The 15,224-nt window shown below is 37.6% G+C and overlaps 1 protein-coding gene across 4 annotated transcripts in view; it reads left to right on the top strand.

Moving 5' to 3' along the window:
- The window catches only part of brsk1b (BR serine/threonine kinase 1b), a 32,984-nt gene that overhangs the window by 15,375 nt on the left and 2,385 nt on the right, over positions 1-15,224 (top strand). Inside the window, exons 8-18 of one of the 4 annotated variants that reach the window (XM_028455331.1) lie at positions 144-290; positions 4,926-4,957; positions 5,378-5,542; positions 6,659-6,756; positions 7,721-7,871; positions 8,291-8,354; positions 9,993-10,584; positions 11,551-11,599; positions 12,075-12,198; positions 12,296-12,397; positions 13,663-13,771. In XM_028455331.1, the coding sequence (XP_028311132.1) occupies positions 144-290; positions 4,926-4,957; positions 5,378-5,542; positions 6,659-6,756; positions 7,721-7,871; positions 8,291-8,354; positions 9,993-10,584; positions 11,551-11,599; positions 12,075-12,198; positions 12,296-12,397; positions 13,663-13,771 (1,633 nt within the window). The remainder of the gene's footprint in view (positions 1-143; positions 291-4,925; positions 4,958-5,377; positions 5,543-6,658; positions 6,757-7,720; positions 7,872-8,290; positions 8,355-9,992; positions 10,585-11,550; positions 11,600-12,074; positions 12,199-12,295; positions 12,398-13,662; positions 13,772-15,224) is intronic. The other 3 variants (XM_028455334.1, XM_028455332.1, XM_028455335.1) reach the window with 3 other exon arrangements.

Consider the following 15,224-nt stretch of genomic DNA (forward strand, 5'->3'; position numbering starts at 1 on the left):
TGCTTGTATCGGCAGCAATGGATGAAGTATTTGGCCAGAAGTCAAGGTTTTACAGAAATAGGAAACTGGGTTCCAGTCGACCAAATGTCAAAATATCACTTCTCATTTCTGTCTTTTTCTGCCTTTGACCTTTCTTTCCCCAGGGTGCCCTGCCATTCGACCACGACAACCTGCGGCAGCTTCTGGAAAAAGTCAAGAGTGGAGTCTTTCATATGCCTCATTTTATACCACCTGACTGTCAGTCGCTGCTCAAAGGAATGATCGAGGTCAACCCCGACAAGAGACTGACGGTAAGACGAGGATGATTGCTAGGCTGAACGGAGAATAGGAGAAAAGAAGCACCATCAACAAACTATAGGTGTTACTTTACCTTAGATGTATTGTTTTGTGGTGAGGGTTAGGGTTAGCTTTTGTCAAAAGTGCAGTGTTCAACACAAAACCTTGTGTTTCCTGCGAATAAACGAGCACTCAGGTAGCGCAAACCTCCGCGATCCGTTAAGTACTGGGCTGACCCACTGTCCTTACCCAGGATCAGTGCACCATTCCTGTGTAAGGTTTGGCAGAGGTCCCCCTGGATCTCTGGAGGTCCGACCCCAGGCTGTCCCACTGACCTTACCCAGAATCAGCGCACTATTCCTGTGTAAGCTTTGGCAGAGGTCCCCCTGCATCTCTGACAAGTCTGAATAAATGACCAAGATGAAAGGCCCGTTCTAAATTTAAATCTATTTCAGAATCTACTTTCAGAATGCCCTATTTCACTGGTTACCAGTTGTCATGACCCCATTTTTATATCACAAATTTCTGGCGACCCCAAAGACTTTTTTTCCTCTAAAATTAGTTGTTGTTGGGTTTTTTTTTAATAATGTATGTTATAGGTTACTGTGTTACAAATACAGAGTGGCCAGTATCAGCGCACAAAATAACAATAAGCGTCAGCTCAGATATTTGTATACTGCATTTAATTTTAACCAGATTTATATTTGAGAAACTATGAAATATATTTGTTTGAGATTGTGTGTGGTGTTTTCATTTGATAAAGAATAATAATGACTTAAGGTGCAAAATAGACAGTATAATTTTAGATTTTTTAAATAAAATTTTAAAAATCAAATAAAAATGTATATATATATATATATATATAGTTTGTTTTTTTTACTCGCCATGGATTAGAGCAGGGGTTCTGAACTGGTCTCACCCTGGGACCCACATTTTGCCATGGTCATTAAATCACAACCCACTTTCTTTTTTTTTTTTAGAATTCAACCAACCAAATTTATTTTTTCATTACCTGTTAAAAACACATATCTCTCACCCTTTCAAAAACATAAATCTGCATATTTACCTTTGCAACATGCATTTCACAGCATGGAAAAGTTTCTTTCAAAATAAGACAAGTCCAACATAAGAGCCATTTGGTATTTATTTATTTTTGACCAGCTGTCCGCGACTCACTTTTGGGTCCCGACCCACCGGTTGAGAATCACTGGATTAGAGTTTCAGGTTTAAAATTGGTCAAAATAAGTAAAACACAGGCAAAATTTAAAACATGACGAGCATAGGTAGACTTTAAGGACAATACCGGGGTTCCTGCGGATCCTTAAAAAGTCTTAAAAGGCTTTAAATTCATAAATCTAAAAATAAGGACTTAATTGTCATTAAAATGTCTTCAATCAATATTTCAAAAGTGTTACATTTTAACACATAAGTATGATTTCATGATTGTGATTAGGTTCACTTTTCAAAATAAATGGTAACATTAACTTTTTAAAATATATATAAATTTTACAGCAACATATCATGACAGCGGAACCAACTACAAAAAAGTGACGTGTTTGCAGTGGGACTCTGTGCAGATGCGCGTCATGCTTGTAGTAACTTTGGAGTAATTTAAATACATTTTAAAAAAAAAATATTTAAAAAATGTATTTAAAATTTTTTAATAGATTTCTGGCTATTTTTGTTGTCATCTTGTGTGTTTTGAGTGATTTTGATTATAGTAGTTTTTTTTTTGTGTGTGTGTATTTTACTGTCATTTTGTGTGTTTACTCTGGGTCCGCCAGTTTCACATCTGCACTAGACACTGGAAAAAAATTGACACTAACCCCATGTAATTGATGTGGCTTATTTTTGTGTTCACTGTGAAGTCGGTCTTAAATTTAATTTCAAATGGCATTAAAAAGTCTTGAATTTAATTTGACTGAAGGTGTAGGAAGTTAGGAACCCTGAATACGGGATGGAATAGAAAGCAACATACACAACTTACAGTCCACTATCTGTCACTATCTTCATCCTGTGCATATAAAGTGTAAATACACAAAGCACATTCAAAAGCTAATACATTATAAGGAAAAAAAGGTGCCCAGCAGTGTAATAGAATTAAGGCTGAATAGACGTTCCTCTACACAAGGGCAATAAATTGAAGCTGTTAAAGGTTTCCTGTGGTGCTGGAAATTAAATGACACTGAGGAGGTAAAGAGATTGGGAGCGCTGCGTTAATGTAGTTTGCATGAAGGAGAAACTAAAAAGACAACAGTTAGTGATCGACCTACAGCAGGCCAGATTTAATCAAAGCCGGGTGTTGGTCTGATGAGCTGCTGATTAATGAAGCCTGAAACCAGGTCAGACGCTCTCTATCTCTCTCTCTCTACTTCAGCCTGTGTGCCGCCCACCCATCACATCAGACCCTCGCTATTTGGAAATACACAACTCCATGACTCATCACTTTTTATCCGTCAGAAATCACTGAAGACATTTCTCTCTCTGCAGTCATTTTCAAACAAGTCAAACTAATTGCACCGTCGTCACGACATGCAGCTGCTGAATGTTTCCCTCTCAGCAGATGTTCCAGCTCACAGCAGGAACGCCATCGCTCTATACAAGCAAAAGCTGCTGCTGCTGCTGCTGATACTCCTGCCATAGATTACTGTACAGCCCTAATGCAGTGTATCATGTCTGAGGGGCGTTATAGGTGCAGCTGTTGGGAGATATTTTCCTTTTTGTTGTGGACCAGGGAACCTGAAGTAGCAGTGTCAGGCTGCTAAAGTTCTGCTAGCTTGTTTCTATAAACTCATGTTTGGCCCTTTGGAGCATTCACTTTGGCCTGCAGGATAAAGTAAAAATGACAGAGAAAACATGACTCATTGTGTATATGCAGGTGCTCACAGTTTTCCAAGTGCTATTATTGCATGATTATAGTCATTTTTAATGTTAAACAGTTGAAAAAACTAAAAATTCTGACAAAATCCTTCAATTTTCCACAATTAAATAGAAATTGGTCACAAAATCTAGGACATTTAAAGTGAAGATCCTGTTGGGCCTGATATCTATCACGTATTGCTTAGATATTGTCGGTTTCTTAAATATTCAGTATTTCCTGTATACGTACAAGTGCAAACTACGACACAATAATGTTGAAATTACTCGTTTTCCAGCATCAAATCTGTGGCCCTCTTGAGATCAAACTACTGTGTATTTTGCCCCTGAACTAAAACGAGTGTGACACCCCTACTATACAGTGACACAGCTAAATATGCTAGTGTGAAGCAGCTAGCATCTCTATGTGTAGTGAAGTGTGCTAGCATACATGGTATATTCAGAATCAGAAATACTTTACTATCCCAGAGAGAAATTGCTTGTGTTACAGCCACTCAAGAAATATTTCAAATAAAAGAACAAACACCAAAGAAGGAAACGTACATGGTTAAGTAACCTTTAACCAAATAAAGACCAAATACTAGAGCACACATTACCATAGTAATGCACACCATATCGTAGTAATGCACACATTACCTTAGTAAATATTGTAGTTTACGCACCTCTGGTCATATGAAACAAACTCCTATGAAAACTTAGCAATTAACAATATCTAGCTTGACCACAACTAGCGCTAATGATCTTTTTTTAGGCTAACTTAAAACCAAAGTGTTTAATTGTTCATCTTTTTCAACTTTAACTAAGCTAGGACCTTCATGCTCAGTGAAGTGTGCTAGCATACATGAAGTTGATCATTTTAGAAGCATTCACAAGATATCTAAAAATCTAAAAGCTTATGGTTTCCGCACCACCAGTCATATGAAACAAACTCCAATGAAAACTTAGCAATTAACAATATGCATGACAGCAGCTAGTGCGCTAATTGTCTTTTTTAGGCTAACTTAAAACTTAAAAGTACTTATTTTTTCATCTTTTTAAACTTGTATCATGTCCGGGGGGCGTTATAGGTGCAGCTGCTGGGAGACATTTTATTTTTTGTTGTTAACCAGGTAGCCTGAAGTAGCAGTGTGAGGCTGCTAAAGATGTGCTAGCTTGTTGCTATACAGTGACACAGCTAAATATGCTAGTGTGAAGAAGCTAGCACCTCCATGTCTAGTGAAGTGTGCTAGCATACATGAAGTTAATCATTTTTTAATCTCATTCACAAGATGTTTAAAAATCTAAAGTTACTTTATAGTCTCCGCACCACCAGTCATTTGAAATGAAAACTTAGCTAGCATGACTAAGCACTAATTAGCTATTTTAAGAATAAGTTAAAACCTAAAAGTCTTTATTTTGTCATCTTTTGAAACCGTTCACTAATTTGGGGCTGAATTAGTTTACTTTGGGGCTGAGAAAAACATGATAATTGCATTTTCTACAACTATGTACAGTAATTAAAATGCTAATTTACCCGTGTCATCATCCAAGAGCATCTACTGCTATTTTGAGGTTTTTTTAAACCGTTAAAACCATATTTTCTAATCATATTTAAACACATTTAAATGGCTTACTGTCATTGTTCTTAGCATGTAATGGTGGGTGGCCAATTATATTTACAGATTTATAGTTACAGTTATATGGCAAAAAAGTGGTTTGATTTTATATATATATATATAACTTGATTTATTCTGTAATTTAATTCATATCCTGTCTTTTTTTTCCCGTTACAGCTGGAAGTAATACAGAAACATGCTTGGTACCAGTAAGTGTTCTGACATTATTTCCTTTTCTCTTTATATCTGTGGTTTCCCTTTTAATCAATACACCCACATTATAACAAGGTACAGCTAGCAGCTCGGCACTTATTATTAGCTAAAAACTAACGCCCCCAATGGGTGGGGGTATAAAGAGTTGTATATTATTTTCATCCAATAAAAAGGTCAGTCATGGTCACACATCAGGCAGGAGATGTCTGGAAATGATAAAAACTAAAGAAATGAATTTATTCAGGAGGCACAAAATACTGTTTCATTCACTTATTTACAAAATGAGATTCTTTACAATGTGTGCTGTCGCTCGTTCATTCCATCATGATGCTCTATAGTGGTTTTTTCACAGTATTCTGAGCAAAAAGTTTGAGAACCACTGCTATATTGCATTGAACACCTCCTCTTTTTGACAGGAGCGGTCGTAACGAGCCTTGCCCCGAGCAGCCTCCGCCTCGCCGTGTGTGCGTGAAGAGGATCGTGTCTCTCACAGAGCTGGATCCAGACGTCCTGGAAAGCATGTACTCGTTAGGCTGCTTCAGAGATCGGGTCAAACTCACACAGGACCTTACAAGTGAGGAGTGAGTAAATCAAGTTTTTACACTTCACAACAAGACAACCACCTGGAGGATGAACAAGTTTTTCATTATCACAACAACAAGTACAAGTGGCAAGCACATCTCACCCGAGGGGGATGCGACGCCCGCACTTTCATAAAAACAAAAATTCATCCCCTTCACTTTTTACAGAGGAATTCATTGTTGAAAATGTATTAGTCCAGTTAGATTAATTGAATGGTGATCAAGCTAATCACAGCCAGTCAAAAATGTGACAAGAAAGTATGAAAAATGACTAAAATGGGCCAAAAACATGGCATGAAAGTGTGAAAAATGACTAAAATGGGCCAAAAACGTGACAAGAAAGTGTGAAAAATGACTAAAATGGGCCAAAAACGTGACAAGAAAGTGTGAAAAATGACTAAAATGGGCCAAAAACGTGGCAAAAGAAATTGACAAAAAAGAGGAAACAGGTGGGACCGTAATGCAAAAGGAAGCTTAAATGAGTAAAATGTGAAAACAATAGTGAAAAGGGGAAAGATGTGGAGCAATAAGAGGCAGAAGTGTTATTTTGTGGGCAAAAGGCAGCTTATTTGGATGAAAAGTGACAAAAAATGGTTAAAGAATCCACAAAAATTGGTGTCGAAAAGAACTTGCAAAAATTAGGAAAAAATTATATTTATAGGCAAAAGGAAGGTAAAATCTAAAAAAAAGCTGAAAAATTTAAAAATAAATTTAAAAAAGAGGCAAAAATGGGACAAAGGAAGTTACAAAATGGCCAAAGGAAATATGTAAAAAGGGGTTAAAAATTTTTCCCCTTTAAAAGTTTTCTGGGGGAATAATAATTAAAATGAAGACATAAAGAGCCACGTGTTGAGTATCACTAACTTAATAACAGCTTTAACATGGTTTTAGTAAATTGATTTAATAAACTAAATTGGGAGTCGACGGTTGCCCCACCTTTAGAACACCCTCACATTTAAAATGGCTGCTCTACCCCTCACAAGTGGTCTTAAGCCCATTATCCAGTGATATTAGGGGGGAAATGACCTCTAACTGCATATTATTATACTCACATTACTACAGAAATAGTATTTATCCTCTCACACGAGTCTTTACGCTGCTGATTTTCTTCTAAAGGGAGAATCAAGAGAAGATGATCTACTACCTCCTGTTGGACAGGAAGGAGCGATACCCCAGCTGTGAGGACGAGAATCTGCCCCCAAGGAACGACGCTGGTGAGAAAATGTACCACACAGGTTACACTGTAGGTGACAATGGAAAGTAAGTGACATATTGTATGCTGTAGAAATGATATGGGGGAAACCTGCAGCCTGCGAGCCACATGCGGCCCACAATCTGGTTTTTCGTGCCCCCAAAAACAAATACACAAAATTAAAGAAAATACAGAAAATGACTCCAAAAACATACAAAAGGACAAAACAACTACACAAATGACTCCAAAAAGACAGTAGATGACTCTAAGAACACACAAAACAACACAAAAAAACTAAATGATGGAAAAATACACACAATTACATAAAATACTGTTACAAATGACTACAAAAACATACAAAAAGGACAATAGAAATAATCAAAGTGACAGAAAAATACACAAAATGACAAAAAAAAAGAACATATATTTACAACAAAATACACATATTTATAACAAAAAAGACAAAATGACTCCAAACACACAAAACAACAACAGAAATAGACAGAAATTATTTATAAAACACAAAACGGCAAAAAAAAACACGCAAAACAACTCGGGAAACTCACAAAATAACTATATAAACACAAAACGGCAGCAAAACACATTAAACAATAACATAAACACACAATAACATACAAAGTGGCAAAAATGAAACACAAAATGACTCCTAAAAAACACGAAACAACAAAAATATACTATAATGACAGGAAAATATACAAAACAGCAGCAAAAACCAAACTAAACCCTTCGTTCTTTTTTGTGTTAATGCTCAGATTGATCTGTATTCTAAATGCAGACATAATGCGCCCCTTGGATCGGACAATCACATTTTTGTGAGCCTACTGTGATAACAATTGTCCATCTCTTTTGTAAATAAATGACATTTTTGAACTCCAGTAAGAGCAGATTTAATAACTGCTAAAACGTAATCATATTTAATGCACGTGTGTGATCAGATATCATTATCTCTTGTTGTGTAAACAAAGATCCACCCAGGAAGCGCGTGGACTCGCCCATGCTAACGCGTCATGGTCGCTGTCGTCCAGAGAGGAAGAGCTTAGAGGTCCTGAGTGTCACTGATCAGGGGTCTCCCACCCCACCTCGCAGGGCCTTGGACACGAACTCACACAGTCAGAGGTATGAGACCATTACACCAGAACAATGTGTCGTTAGCGCTAGTAAAGACTGAATTATGGTTTTATAATGGTTTGTGTATGGTCTTCAACTCATGGCGCGAGGCCCAAAAGTGGGTCGCAGACCCCATTACAAAGGGTCCTGTTCATTTGCCTGTCACAAATAAAAATGTGCTTTTATTTTGAAAGGGAAAACCCATTTAACTACTCTACATGATAGGAACATTTTAGTGTTTTGTTTTTAAAATTCCAATGTTTTTTACTTGGTTTTTGAGTGTAAACAACTAAATCTGCGTAATTCGAGTCCTAGAAACAGTTGTCTGATTGGCCAAAGTGGGGTGACACTTTTGGTAATTATTAAAGGAAAGATCTTGGGTTCTGAAGTCAGACCAGTTGTGAATAACTGGTTTATGTTATCCTCAGCAGGTCTCGTTCAGTCAGTGGTGCATCCACTGGTTTGTCCTCCAGTCCTCTCAGCAGTCCAAGGGTAAGAACTTTACACTTGAAGTGAACTTTTATTTGAAAAGTTTTATCAAAAGATCATCAATGTGTGTTCATGTCTGACTGCTGTGCTCTTACCTTTAACGTTTAGCACAGATTTCATGTTGTCAAAGCAATCTGTTTGTGTTGTTGGCAGCTTCGCTTCATTCTTATCATTGTTTGTCATCAAAAACACAGGATCAAATTTCCTGTGCTCTGACATTTTTCTCCAGTAATGTTTGCCGGTGCTGCCATTTATTTCTAGTCGTGCCTCTGTGATAATGTCAGACACATCCTCGTTCCATGGAAAAGTCTTTGTTTCCTGACCAACATAGAAAAGGAAGTAACACATTAGGAACTTTACTACGAAGCTGGATATCTCTCCGTTAGCTTCATCTAACCAAACACTCTCCATCACAGAGGAGCTGTACTATGAAGCAAGATATCAACACGTTCATTAATGCAGGTATTTTCAGCCTGATGATGTGCGCGCTCCAGTGACAGAGATGGAGATTACAGCATCAGACCAATCACAAACACAGAGGAATTATGTAGAGGGGCGGCTGTGGCTCAGTGGTAGAGTGGGTTGGAGGTTCGAATCCCGCTTTGTCATTGTTGTGTCCTTGGGCAAGGCACTTTACCCACATTGCCTTGTATGAACGGGTATGAATTGGTGGTGGTTAGAGGGGCCGTAGATGCGAAATGGCAGCTACGCTTCTGTCAGTATGCCCCAGGGCAGCTGTGGCTACATTGTAGCTTACCGCCACTGGTATGACTGATGTGAGTGACTGGTGTGAATGAATAATGGTTTATGTATGCACCTGTGTCCTCTAAAAAAGCGCTATATAAATCAAAGCCATTATTAGAGAGGAAGGAATGCAGGAATTAATGACCGTTAATACTTCAATTAGTTACATTATACAATATTAATTAATGTGAGAATAAACAGACACACTGATCAGTTTCACTTTATTAAGCCACAGATCTGGTCTGTGGTTCTGATGCTGCGTTCATACATCATGAGGTGGATTTTATATTTTATACAGCCTGTATTATCTTACAGGACTCAGGTTCTCTGCGTCGCCACAGGATACATTAATTAATTAATTAATTTATCGGTCTGAAAGCGCCCGATGCACGCAGGTTTTATTAGCCGACTAATGTTGGTCATTTCATTAGATACAAATCTGTCATCGGTTAAATTAAAGGATTGAATCGATGTCTAAATATTCTCTCACCTGTCAGCGTCACAACAGATCCACACAGCGACGTGATCACAGAATTATCCACCTTTTATTGGACAGGCCGTTTTCCAAGAGAACTGATTGGTCAGGTGGCGGGACTTACTCATATCCTAGCCAGAACAAAACCTACTCCCGACCAGGTTAGCTGTTCAGCCTGTTACCATGGTGAGTTAGCCCCATAAGACGTTAGCCAGCGTCGTAGTACAGGACACGTGGAATAAATCCTAGAAGTTAGCGCGATAAGAGGAAATCCAGCTTCGTAGTACATGCTCCATTGAGGATTGTGAAATCTATTTTCCAGTTGATGTCCATGAATCATGTCACATGACCATTGCTTCGTCGCTCATTTATCCATCCTCCCCTTTTCGTTTCTTCTTCCCATCTCTCTGTCTGTCCATCAGACCCCGGTCTTCACTTTCACCCAATCAGAGATCACCTCCTCCTCCAAAGACCCCAAAGCTGGAGCTGCCACGACCCCTCGGCAGGCCCGTCCCACGCCCGACCCAAAAACCCAAACTCTTCCATCCAAAGGCCCCACCGAGCGGCCCCAGCTTCACTCCATGAAGTCCCTCCCCCTGCAGACACCGCGCTCCCCTTCCCCCTCCCCGTCTCCCATCCTGTCCCCCACCCCACGTTTCTTCAACTTCCCATCTCCATCTGTCTTCAAGTCCAAAAACGCCCACTCGTCGCCTAACTCTGCCACCCCGCCGCCTGTGTCGCAGGTCACGCCGCAGGGCTCGCCGCTTCCCACCCCGCTGGGCACGCCCGTGCATCAAATCCAACACGCTTCTTCCACAACCCCTCCCTCCTCTTCTTCTTCATCCTCTTCCTCCAGAGCAGATGGAACGGGCGGGGCCTCACTGACTCCGCCTCCCAGTCCTGGTGGCAGTGGGGGAATGGCCGCCTCCAGCTCTGGCCACTGGAGAACCAGACTGAACTCGTTTAAAAACAACCTGCTGGGCTCGCCACGCTTCCACCGACGCAAATTGCAAGGTAGCGCAAAACCAAGAGATTACAATTAACCTTTAAACAAGTTCTATTAATTATTTATACTGTGTCTCACTACCAGGGTTGGGGTTAATTACAATTACTGTACGTCTTCAATTATCCATGTACAACTACAACTCAACTATGATTACAGTGACCAGCATTTTTTCCAATTAAAATTACAATTACATTTTCAATTACTAAAGTTCAATTACAATTTATCACACTTTAATAAATAAGCCCATTGAAACTTAACCTTCTTCTTGTGTTAGCTTTCTGTTAGCATCTCTAATGATGAGTCAGTTTGTCAGTATGATGCAGAAATTTGGGAAATTTTGAATCAGAAAATCAGAGCCTCTCGGCCAGTGGTTCCCAACCTTATTCTGGTCATGACCCCATTTTTATATCACATATTTCTGGCGAGCCCAGACACATTTTTATCTCTAGAGTTAGTTTTTTTTGCACAAAGTAACATGATGCGTTTATTTTACTGCATTTTATTCGGACTACAATTATATTTGAGAAAGTGAAAGTATAGAATACTTAAGTTTGATGTTGTGTGTGGTAAAGAATAACAATTAATTAATAATGATCATTTAAAAATATATATTATATCATTTTAATCAGTATTTTTTTATCAATTACTAGACGCTAAGACTTGTGTTATCACAATACCTAATATTTTTAAGGGTTGTGAATTATACTTTGAAAAGAAATGTAAGCTTAACTCATGCGTCCTAAATGTGATTTATGCCTCATTTTTGTGAATCTAATCATGTTAAAACAATCAGAATATTACAAGTATGCATTTTAAATGTGCTGTTTACTCAAGAAAACAGCGCATGTTTATGAAATGCTGTTTATGCACTTCATAAACAGCATTTCATCTTCATGAAATGCTGCTAATTCATAAAAACGCAATGGTTTTTACATTTCCTTTATTTTGGCTTCTTTCTCCTTTAAAACTTTCAGTCCCGACATCAGAGGACATGTCCAGTTTGACTCCAGAGTCCAGTCCAGAGTAAGTACCGGCATATTAAAGTACTTAAATATTTACAGACGTAGAAAATTATATGACAAGAAGAAATCTCTAAACAGAAGAAATATGTAAAAAAAATAAAAACACTGTAAAAAAGATAGCACTCTAGCTCCGGGAAAGGGGTGGTGGTTTGATGTAAAGCCCTCTTTACATAGTGACAGCTTTAGCAAATATGACAAAAAAGTTACTATTTTTTTGCAGACTGCATCTTTAAGCTCTCGCTGTAATTTCCCCGTAAATATCCAAATATCTCACAAACAGAACAAGATTTCACCATTCATATTTTAATCTCAAAACAAAAAAAAATGCTGCTTTTCTGGTTTTTGTACTTTCTGAATTTCTGTTTTGGTTTTAAATCAGTAAAACAAAGAAACCACACATTTTATTTGCTATTTTGATTTGGTTTTAAAATGCGATAATCAAAAAATGAACAGTACAAGGATTGTTTTGTTTGCAGACTGGCAAAGAGATCCTGGTTCGGGAACTTCATCAGCCTGGAGAAAGAAGAGCAGATCTTTGTGATGATCCAAGACAAGCCGCTCAGTTCAATCAAGGCGGACATCGTTCATGCCTTTCTCTCCGTGAGTGCACTCAGCCTATGCAGAACTGTGATGAAGTCACTGAATTACTGTGACATTTTATAGGAGTATTTCATTTTTGTTCCCTTTTCCTCCATAGATCCCTTCCCTCAGCCACAGCGTGGTGTCTCAGAACAGTTTCCGAGCAGAGTACAAGTCCTCCGGCGGACCATCAGTCTTTCAGAAGCCTGTCAAGTTTCAAGTATTACTCTTTCATATGCTTATATTTCCGATAATAGTTTGTTGTGGTCTTTGCTTAACTTCCAGAACCATTTTTGTCTTTATGGCCCAGCTTTGTCGAAAGGCCTCGACAAACACGACCAGCAATAACATCTGTAGCTGTTGTATTTTAGTTTTATTATCTTAACTGAAAGACTTTTTGTATTTACAAGTAGGATTGAGAGGCGACTTAGGACACGGGTTCTCAACCTAAGGGTCGTGAAACGTTTCTTGCCTTCAAGAAACCAAGAAAACTAAGACAATTTGAGCTATTTTTGCTTGTTTTTACACCTTTTCCACCACTACGCCAAATTAGCCATATTTTAACCTATTTTCATCAGTTTTTCTTGCCATATTTTTGCTCCTTTTAGTGCGTTTTTGCTACATTACTCCCATTCCTGCCACATCAAATGTTAATGCCTTTTCTGCACATTTTTTTTTCACTTTCAAGACATTTTCGGTACTTATAAACTCTTTCCACCACTTTTCCCACCTACTGTTGCTTATATGTTGACCACTTATTGTCACTTTTAACCTCTTTTCACCATATTTCATGCTTATTTTTGCCAGTTTAACCCCATTCACGATTTGTCATGCTCATTGTTTGCCAGTTTAAACTAACTGTTCCTACTTTTTAAATTGCATCCCCCCATTTCTGCTACTTTTTTGGCAATATTGCTACTGTTCCCAACTTTTTCTGTCTATTTTTAGCCACTTTAATTTTTTTTTACCAATTTCTGTGGTTTTTAAAATCCCATTTCACCACCGTTTCCACCATTTTTATTCACTTTTAACCCATTTTATTTCTGATTAAAACAAGGATTTACATCTTTAAGATGACTATGTACTATGGCGCAAATAATACTAAACTTCCTGGATAACAGTGGATATTATTCAGATGAATAAATGTTCAGGTACAGTGGGGGTCCCTGGTCTCTGGAACTTTTAATTTGGGAGTCTGAAAAGGTTGAGAACCACTGCTTCTCTCTTGTGGAGGTCGACAGGTTTGACAAAGTGTGACGTAGTGATTACTTAAGGAAGTAATACATTTCACCTTTACTGGTAATTACAACATTAGAATCAAGACGACAATATGATATGTGAACGCTAAAAGTTGATATATGAATCCAAAGACATTTTTGCCACTAATTAGTGACAAAGTTTTATTGTTCAGGTTTAGACATTATTACGGGAGTGAGTAGATAGACATGGAGGCATCAGTCCTGTCTGTTTTTTTAACTCCTGTAGGTGGACATCGCTTTCTCTGAGGGAGAGAGGGAGCGAGAGAGAGAACGAGCTGAGAAAGAGGGAAGAAAAGAGATGGGCATCTACAGCGTTACCTTCACTCTAATAGCAGGTAAGAGACGTTCTAAAGCCTAACCAATCAACCCATAACTGCGTTAACCAGGGTTGGGGTCAATTATAATTGTAATTGTAATTACAATTAAGGCATAATCAGAATTGTAATTGTAATTTTAAAATCTGTTGCTGTCGTAATCACGATTAAATTGCAAATAAGTTTAGATCATTGACTTTGTAATTGTAATTGCCATGAAAACAATCTATAACAATTTGTCAATTATGATTTAATGCAAAACTGGGGAACCATGTTACAGTTTTATATGTACAGTTCTACACATACTGTGTGTAGTTAACAATTATTAAAATATCTCATATCAAGCTTTCCCACATTTCCTTACATTTTCATTGATTAGGTACTACCTAATCAATCAATGAATATATTTTAGGTTAATAGATAGGAAATAAATGAAGATGATAGATAATTGTTTTTAGTTTATTTTACAGCTGATTTAGGACCTGTTATCATAAGAGATGCTAACAGAAAGCTAACACAAGAGGAAGGTTAACTTTGATTAGGTTATTTATTTCAGGCTCAGTAATTGTGATTAATTGTAATTTAACTTTAGTAATTGAGAATGTAATTGGAATGGACTTTCTGAGGATAAGTAAAAACTTGTAATTGAATTGTAATTGGAAAAAATGCTGGTAACTGTAATTGTAATTGAACATGGGTAATTGAAAACATATTTGTGACTGGAAAATGTAATTGACTCCAACCCTGGCAGTTAAAACATCCTCTACCAACTCAATTATGCAATTAAAAAGTTAAAAGATAACTGTATCAATGAACTACTTAAGATATGAAAATGCATGTGAAGTCACTGTAGTTTAATTACAGCTTATTAATACCTTCTGTTCATACTTTTGTGATGTGTATTTTTTATCTACTGTGGGTTTTATGTGGCTGCATGTTAGCCGGGGGACTAGCTCAAAAACTAGCTCCTGCTTTAATCTTTAATTTAATAATACAAATTGTATTTTACCTGTGATTTTAGAAAAAAACTTGACTGGAAATAAGCTAATTTTGAGTAAATATGTCTTATAGTAAAGGAAAATAAGTCAGGGTAGCCTTGAACTCTGGATAGCATTTTATGCTAGCACCAATAGTTCAGTGCACAAGTTTTAGAGTGATAATTAAAGGCTAATGCTAATGTTGGGATTACGTTTAATCAGATATTAATAAAAATATATCTGCTTGTGACAAAGCAAATTTGAATAAATCAGAGTTTCCACATTTTGACGAATTAATGCTAAAGCTATTAGCTGAAACCTCAAACACAAGTATTTGTGGCATCAGCAAAATGATTGAGACATTTAATTGAGACAAATACTATTGATAACAATAAAATACTGACAACTAGCACGTATAGGAACTCCCCAATGTAAAATAAAGATAACGGTCATGCGAGCACTTATAGTTTAGTGTACAGTTTGTAGAGCACAATCTC

This window comes from Gouania willdenowi, chromosome 8 (assembly GCF_900634775.1).
Source record: "Gouania willdenowi chromosome 8, fGouWil2.1, whole genome shotgun sequence".
Taxonomy (NCBI): Eukaryota; Metazoa; Chordata; class Actinopteri; order Blenniiformes; family Gobiesocidae; genus Gouania; species Gouania willdenowi.